The sequence below is a fragment of the Phaenicophaeus curvirostris genome, chromosome 7, assembly GCF_032191515.1.
Source record: "Phaenicophaeus curvirostris isolate KB17595 chromosome 7, BPBGC_Pcur_1.0, whole genome shotgun sequence".
NCBI classification, from domain to species: domain Eukaryota; kingdom Metazoa; phylum Chordata; class Aves; order Cuculiformes; family Cuculidae; genus Phaenicophaeus; species Phaenicophaeus curvirostris.
The window spans coordinates 5,157,378-5,166,745 of NC_091398.1; the positions used below are offsets into that span (position 1 = coordinate 5,157,378).

The following is a 9,368-nucleotide window of genomic DNA, read 5'->3' on the forward strand; positions in this document are numbered from 1 at the left end:
CTTGTAACATCTATGCACTCACTCCAACACATCTGATAATTAATCACGCAGCTTTTGCTGAGAACAGCAACAAAGCACATAACTTAAAGCCAGAGAACACAGTCACTTTGACCCTGAACAAGTCAGTCCAGTAAGTTAAGACACAACTTTCAAATCTAACTTTTAGTTTACCATGCAGGCGAAGTTAAGAACAAGCATTTGAATTTCCTTGGTTACTCATCTGGTGAAGGTACCTTCCACATGAAAAAGAAACGTCTCTCCATCTAGATACGGAAACTATAAGAGATGTCCTGCGTTTCACCAGCCTGTTCACACTGAAGGTCTGCAGAACTGCAGCAGGGAAACACTGTTCTGAGCTGGGCTGACCCACAGCTCAGCACACACAGAAAAAGGCATTAAGAGGCTTGTCCCAAACATCCTGCACTGCTCTCACAGACAGGGATCACTGCCCAAGCCAGCGCTTGCTGTGTATGTGCAAGCTCAGAGTTTACCTAGACGCGCTTATGCACAGATAGAGATCATGTGTTCAGAGTCCCTGCGTCCAACCGAATCACGTGAACGTAAGCCCCCAGAACAATAACAGCAGCACATTCCCAGCACGCTCTGTTGTTGCCCTCTCTCCCACAAACCCGAAACAAGAGGGCCATGTTGTGAAACTGCTCCCCGGGCACTGTCTTGAAGAGTTACTCTCAAAGGAAAATTCAGCCCAAGACTCCCTCGGTCTGTCAAACTACAACATTTTATGTTATTTACTCTGCAGACCTGAAAAGCAAAACAAAGCTCGCTTTACAAGCAGAGATGCAATAACCAGTCTCCCAACCCACTTTTAGATCTTTCAGCTTCCAAGAAAACCGATTTTAATAATATCCTGGTAGGTTTGCAGAATAGTTGTATCACTGCAAGCCATACAGTTTGATCCGCAGCCCAAACAGACAGAACAACAAAGGCTGGAGCAGGGTGGCTGCTATTAAGGCCTCGAGACGCAGTTGTCTAATGAAATACTTGGTTTGCTCAGCTTTGTTTATTTATGTGTAAATAGCTGAACTATACCATAATTCTTTTGCTTAATATAAATAACACAACGTAAACCCAGATTCCTCTCCGCAAGAGCCTGACTTAATTATTTACTTGCATGGAGATCACCATATGCTGGATCTCCCAAGCCTGTTCCAACAAACTGGCCAAGTTAGAGCAGTGACTGCTATTCACATCATTTTCAAAGCCACTATCATCGTGCAGCTCAACATAAACCTTTGCCGACGCTTGCAGTACAATCAGGTTTTGCTCCTTGTCACAAGGTATCTGCACACTGCAGGAAGGCTCACAACATTAAAAGCAGGCTACTACACAGCAGTGATTCACCCACTCCTTATCACTGAGCTGGCAAGTCCCCTATTCTCAATTAATAAAGATACCCCTTCCATAATAGGAAACCCAAGAAGACCGAGCATGGATGTGCCTGTCGTTCTTCTATCATCAAGTACGAGAGAACAGGTATGTGCCGCAGGAAAAACAGCTGCATTTCCCAAGAGAAAGCAAAGCTTTTACAGTTTATTCATTTTTTCAACTCGGTTCTCTCAGATTCCAAAAGCAACAGAAGCATTAAGCTACTATTATTACCTCAGTGCCAAAATTGAGCATAACTTCTTCTACAAGACAGTCCCAGAGTAGCACTGCCCCCCAACAAACTCGATACCAGCATTTAAGGAGTTAGAAAGTCAGAGGGCTCCAAGAACAGACTGGCCACAACAGCTAACCCACCAAAGGGGAGATCCACAGCAGCTGATGACAGATGCCTCTAATGCAGATGCACCTCAGGAGTTTTAACTCCACCCTAAATTACTTTGTCAACAAACAGTATTTTTAGAAGCCTTTAAAGAAAAAAAAAATAAAGCAAAGCTTACACCTCCTACCATTTTTTCCCCACCCACCCTCTCCCCCAGTTCATGAGGATCTTTGCACTGCCCTGAACAAGTAGTTTACAAGAGTACAGAGCCGATTTTCTCCAAGACTTACATTATTACACACCTGAAAATGATTATTTCAAATCAATCTGGCATTCATAACACACTCCTCAATTTTTTTAATAGAAAAATTAGAATAGAAGTTACAAACTGCACTGAAACACAGAAATTCCTAACTGAATAATGCCTGGCACAGCATCCATAAGAATTAAAACAACAACTTCCCTTTAGATTAATAAATAAAATCAGAACTTCTTGTTCATTTAGAGAGGGGACATCTAACAAACCTGCACAGACTACAGGGAACACCTTCCAATTACTCACAAGGCACGTTGAGGCAGCTATCTTAACCCTCATCATTACGGCTCTGTTTTACTCTGAGAGGATTCAAGCTATTCCTCAGTTTGGAAATCCTGCTCGAACCCCTCAGTAAAGCAGGCCCTGTTCTGATGGGTTCACCACTGCCTAAAAAGATATCAAGCCCCTTCAGACATTCAACACTTGCTGCATTAGCATCTGTTAGTCATCAGCGTATCAGCAAAAGTGCTTTTACAGACTATCAGCCAAGATGACACCGGCATTGTTGAATTGCTTTAAAACCCTTTCACGAAGGATTACGAATTAATTTTTCACCGTCTTTCCTTGGGTTTGCATCATTCCTGAAGTTTTACAGCAACGGAACGCTAGTCTGAGGCTGGATGATAGAAACTGGGACTGACATATCCAGCTCTTACCGACACTTCCATATCCACACCCACACCTCCAGATCATCACATCCTGAAACCCCACGGTACTTCAAGCAGTTTAAAGACTGCTGAAGTCAATTCATGTTTTCCTCTAGCCGTTCCTAATCACTCAGCAATGTAAGAACTGTTTAATGCTGATGAAGCACCGATGCGTCTACCAGTAGAACTCAGCTTGTGGATACAGAACAGGTGGAGACATTTTTTACTGCAGCTAATATTCTAAGTAAGGGCAGCTGGAATGGTTTGGCTACTTAGTATGAACTTCACACAAAGAAGAGAGAACACAGCTGAGTGCTTTTAAGCTTGATTTTGCAACTCTGAAATGCAAGAACCTGAAAGTATCCAATTCTTAGCATTTTTATCCAGTAAGAAAAAAAACCCCAATGAACTAAATCACATAGGACTGTTTTACCCAGCATCACAGCTACTTGGAACGAATAAGGAAACAAATCTCCATGCAATTAATATCCACATATCAATTTAGGACCCAATTTAGCAATGTTTAGAATCATAGAATAACCAGGTTGGAAGAGACCCACGGGATCGAGTCCAACCATTCCTATCAAATTAGCAGTTGCCTCCTTGGGTTTAGATACAACTCGTGTACTTGAACATCCAGAACTCCTGCAGCTGAAAGGCCAGTTCTAATTTCACATTTCAACAATAATTGGTCCAGCGAGCGTGTCCGGATGCTCCTACAACAGAACTCAAAACCTAATAAGTGGGTTTACATTGCCATAAAACCCCAGGTGCTAGCCAGACAGTCCCACTCTGTATTGAAAAACAATTTCTGAGAATGAGTAACAGCATCTCTGCTTCACTGAGAGAAGTCTCACGTTGCTTTTGACTTCAACTGTGTTCTCTTCCAGATCCATCAAACCTCTCCTGGGCAGGAAAGCATTACTGAAGCTGTTCAAGGAGCCTATGTTGGTCAGAGTTACAGTTTAAATCAGCTTGAACTAGTGAGTTGTAATTCTCCTTCTGGGAAGGAACTATTTCAGCAAAGAGTTACTCAGTATTTTGTCACTGCAGCCACACCACGATTCCTCACTGCCGGTGAAAAAGCCAGGCACCTCAGCTATCATGATATTTAGGGAGCATCATTGTAACACTCGGGACTGCAGCTCAGTAAAGATTTCTAAGACTGCAGCAACAACAAAACAAACAATTATTTCTAAGCCCTTCCTGCAGGCACTACCACAGCGGTTTGAAAGTCAATATCAATGATAACTGCTTAATTACAAGAGGTTTATCAAATATACAACCCAGTGGAGCTGTACTCTAAAGGAGGGAGTTGTTGTTTTTCAAAACTTATGCAATTTTTATTGGTCAGGGTTAGCTGAAGGACCCTCAGTACAGCAACGATATTAAATGCCCACTTTCTGAGATAAATCTTTTCCATTAATCAGCTCTACCGGTGTCATGACTCAGTGTCCCAAGTAAGTTAACCAGCAAGTTGTCTATGAAAACTTTACTCATCAGCTCTCCTTCTGAAACACACTTGCAGGCTATTTTGGTTTTAAAGCCTTCGTGATTGACAAATGGAACTGAGCTAGAGGTTAGGTAACACAAACCAATAATACATGAAAAGACTAACGCAAGTCACACGCTGTGAAGATAACGACGTGTAGTGCTTCATCTACAGCGCTGCACATCCTCCCACGTCAACACAAACTCAGCCATGTCACCATAACCCGAGCATCGCATCACCGTATCCCAAGCATCACATTCAAGAAATGTATTTATACCACATAAACATGTATTAATGACCTCGTAGAAATGTTCTGCTGAAGGCATCGTCTATCCGGCAGAAATCCAAACACGAGTAAAACTGTAAAGAAGCAGTGGTGCTTGTGCCATACCCTTCCCACAATACATATTAATCAATTCCCATCTCTTCAGCCAAAGAGGAGAGCAAAGGGGAAGGGCTCGCAGGAGGAAACAACACAGACTCCAAGAAGCCAACAACCACACACCATAATCGCAATAAAGTCACAAACAGAACAGCAAATACCCACAAAACTACCACATGCTTAGTCCCCAGCTAAGCCTCTGCATCCGACTACACGATTTAATGCGCGACAGGCACTGCCAGCCTCAGAGACTGGCTGAACAAGACACTGGAGGGGTTTTCCTTCCCCCTCCCCCCCGAAAGTGTTAATGGCATTAAACATTATGCCTTCCCTATTCAAGCTGCAGTGCTTAACAGTCAGAGGAATAATGCAGCCTTTCAAGTAACCGGCTCAATAGCAGCTTTTCCAGCAGGACTTTTTTATTACATATAATTTAAGGACAAGATAAGCCAAAAAACCAAGATGGCTTTAACCAGCTCGCTCTCTCAGCTGCTCTACATCACACTCTGCCAGCCTGAACCTTTTCCAAAAGAGCAGCAGAGTATCTCAACTGCAAAAGCACACAACAACACAAGGCTCAGAAAGTTCGTACGCAAAATAACTCAAGAATTGCTTCTTAAAACACACCTCCTGGGCCAACATGGTTTGCTGTTCCTGACTCCAGTGGCAGCTGAGAAAAATAACTGCAGAATACCCAGTACTGACAAGTTCTCCTTGTTTTGCACATCCTGAGCAGCTCCAGAGTTTCCGCATGTTTTCCAGGGAAAGATGCACATCGGTCTGATCTCAGAAGCCTCTTATCTCCCATCTTGTCTTCAGACCCTCTCCCACAACACCCACAAAACAGCTGACCCCTCAGGAATCCTCTGCTCTGAGGACAGGCTGAGAGTTGGGGTTGTTGAGATGGCTCCAATAAACCTTAGAGCAGCTTCCAGTGCTTAAAGGAGCTCCAGGAAAGCTGGGGAGGGGCTTTTTACTAGGGCTTGGAGTGATAGGACAAGCAGGAATGGCTTTAAATTGGAAGGGGGAAGATTTAGATTAGACATTAGGAAGAAATTCTTCACGGTGAGGGCGGTGAGGCCCAGGCAGCCCAGAGAAGTGGTGGCAGCCCCATCCCTGGAGGTGTCCAAGGCCAGGTTGGATGGAGCTTTGAGCAACCTGATCCCGTGGGAGGGATCGAGGTTGGAACTGGATGGGCTTTGAGCTCCTTTCCAAGCCATTCTACGCTTCATCTAGCGGTGCCTCCTGTTTCCCCATCTCCAAAGCAGACCCAGACGTCCAACCTCTCGCTCACGAACCCCATGGAAACCAGGAAAACCTTTTCCAGCAGAGTCCCCCACAGGCACAGCGAGCATCGCTCACATGCACATTCACACCCCCCGTGCCACAAACACACAAGCTCACATTCACACTCGCACCCACACACATCCAACGCACACACGCTCACACCTGATCACACCTCAATTCACACGCAAACACATGCTCACCCCCAACACTTGCTCACACACATGGACACACACACTCACTTACACACAGACACACGCTCACTTACAGTTGCTCCCACACAAACACTGGCTCACACACACTTGCTCACAGGCTCACACTTGCTCTCACACACACTCGCTCGCGCACACACTGGCTTACAAATACACACTTGCTAGCTCACACATTCACAGGCTCGTTCCCACACACACACTCAGTCGCTCACACACAAACACTGGCTCACACCCACTGACTCACAGGCTCACACAATCACTCCCACAGTCACTCACACACACATGCTTACAGTTACTCACACACAAATACTTGCTCACACACACACTCATACATGCACCAGCATGCACACACACTGGCTCGCACACTCGCTTACACACACACTGGCTCACACTTGCACAGAATGGCTCCCACACACTCACTCCCCCAGACACACTCTCACTCACACACACACATACTTGCTCACATAGACACACATTGGCTTGCACGCTTGCTCACTTGCGCACACACTGGCTCATAAAAACACACACAAACACTCTCTCACACACACTCCCACTCGCTTCCCCCACCCACAAACAAGCACTCTCACACACACTCACTCTCACACACTCACACACTCACTTCTACACACACTCACACATTCACTCTCCCTCCCACACACACACTCACACACACATAAACACTCTCACTCGCTCACACAGACACACACTCAAACACACACATGCTCACACACACACACCCGCTCCCACACACACTTACACAGAGACACACTCACTCCCCCCACACACACTCTCACATGCTTACACTCACTCACACAAATGCTCACACACTCACACTCACACACTCAAAACCACATTCACTCGCTCACACACACTCTCAGATGCTTACACTCACACACACTCAAACACACACTCGCTCACACACACACTCTCACACTCGCTCCCACACACAGACACACCCCCCACACACACTCTCACGTGCTTACACTCACTCACACACACTCAAACACACACTCACTTGCTCACACACTCTCAAACACACACTTGCTTACACACACACTTACACAGAGACACCCTCACTCCCACACACACACTCTCACACGCTTACACACACGCTCACACTCTCATACACAAACTCTCACACACACGCTCACACTCTCATACACAAACTCTCACACCCTCTCTCTCACACACACTCACACACAAACACTCACACACTCACACACACTCAGTCTCTCTCACACAAACTCTCATACACAAACACGCTCTCACCCACTCTCATACACTCTCTCACACACACTCACATGCACACTCTCATACACAAACACTCTCATACACACGCTCTCATACACACACTCTCCCACACACTCACACTCCAACACACTCACACTCTCATACACTCACACTCTCTCACACACACTCACACACACACTCACACTCATACACACTCTCACACACACTCACACTCTCATACACACTCTCACACACACTCACACACTCTCTCTCTCACACACACACTCATACACAAAACACTCTCACACACACTCTCATACACAAGCACTCTCACACACACTCCCTCACACACACTCTCACACACTCTCTCTCACACACCAACACCCTCACACACACTCACACACACACTCCCACACACAAACACTCTCTCACCCACTCTCATACACTCTCTCACACACTCACATGCACACTCTCATACACACTCTCTCACACACTCTCATACACAAACACACTCTCATACACAAACACACTCTCACACACACTCACACACACTCACACTCTCATACACAAACACTCACACACACACTCACACTCATACACACTCTCTCACAAACACTCACACACACTCACACTCCCTCACACACACACACTCTCTCTCTCACACACACACTCCCTCACACACACACGCTCAAACACTCGCCCCCCCCCCCTCATTCTCTCTCACACACACTCCCCCCCCCCCCCCGCCCCCCCCCACCTTCGATGGCGATGACGTGCTCCCGGATCTGGTTCTGCAGCGCCGGCTCGTCGAGGCGCTCGAGCAGCTCGTAGATGGAGTAGATGTTGGGGTGCACGGACTCGAAGCGCTGGATCTCGGCGCGGATGGCAGCCGAGTTGGCCAGCTGCTGCTGGTAGCTCATGGCGCGGCCCCTCGGCCCGGCTGTCAGCGCGCCGCGCCGGGGCAGCGCGCGCCGCCCCCCCCGCCCCGCCCCCCGCGCCCGCCCGGACACGCCCCCCTACCGCGCCCGGACACGCCCCCTCCCGGCGCGGCGCCGCGGGGCACCACGGGAAATGTAGTCCCGGCGCCGAGCCGCGGGGAGGCGCCATGACGGGGGGGGGGGGGGTGCATCTGAGGGAAAGGGCCCTGAGCGCGGGGGTCTGTTCGTTCGAGCTCAAACCCAGACAAATTTAACCCAAATCGTTGCTTTTTTTCATTAAAATTGTGGTTTTCATCTAAATTATGGTTTTCATCTGAACAACTGCATTTTTTTTTGTTTTAAACTAGACTTTCTTCATCTGTTTAAGTAACTCTGTCCTTGTATTTGAGCTAAAGCAAAGTTTCATCTGAGAAATTACGTTTTTTTTATTTTAATCTAGAGTTTCTTCATCTTTTTAAGTAACGCTGTTTTTCCACTTGACCTAAAGCAAAGTTTCATCTGAGCAACTGCATTTTTTTACTTTAAACTAGAGTTTCTTCATAGAGTTTCTTCATCTGTTTAAGTAACTGTTCTTTCATTTCAGCTAAAGCAAAGTTTCTTCTGTGCAGGTGTATTTTTTCATTTTAAAGTAGATTTACTTCATCCATTTGCTTAACCCTGTCTTTGCGTTTGAGCTAAAGCAAAGTTTCATCTGAGCAGGTGTATTTTTTTTGTTTTAAACTAGAGTTTCTTCGTCCATTTGCTTAACCCTGTCTTTGCATTTAAGCTAAAGGAAAGTTTCGTCTGAGCAGGTGTATTTTTTTGTTTTAAGCTAGATTTACTTCGTCTATTTAAGTAACTGTCTTTGCACTTGATCTAAAGCGAAGTTTCATCTGATCCAGGTGTATTTTTTTTGTTTTAAACTGGAGTTTCTTCATCCATTTAAGTAACTCTGTCTTTGCATTTGAGCTAACGCGAAGTTCCATCTGAGCAGGTGTATTTTTTTGTTTGTTTTAAACTAGAGTTACTTCATGCATTTGGGTAACTCTGTCTTTTCATCTGAGCAGGTGTATTTTTTGATCTAAGCTAAAGGAGTTTATTTTGATAGGAATGGTTGGACTCGATGATCCGGTGGGTCTCTTCCAACCTGGTTATTCTATGA

At 45.8% G+C, this 9,368-nt stretch overlaps 1 protein-coding gene across 6 annotated transcripts in view; it reads right to left on the minus strand.

The window, feature by feature from the left end:
- Window positions 1-8,218, minus strand: part of AGAP1 (ArfGAP with GTPase domain, ankyrin repeat and PH domain 1) — a 398,119-nt gene extending 389,901 nt beyond the window's left edge. For 5 of the 6 annotated variants that reach the window (XM_069860665.1, XM_069860667.1, XM_069860666.1 and 2 more), the window contains exon 1: window positions 8,047-8,218. In XM_069860665.1, the coding sequence (XP_069716766.1) occupies window positions 8,047-8,209 (163 nt within the window). In that variant the 5' untranslated portion in view covers window positions 8,210-8,218. Of the gene's footprint in view, window positions 1-5,268; window positions 5,387-8,046 lie in introns of those variants that run through there. The other variant, XM_069860663.1, reaches the window with a different exon arrangement.
- Between the last annotated feature and the right edge of the window lie 1,150 nt (window positions 8,219-9,368).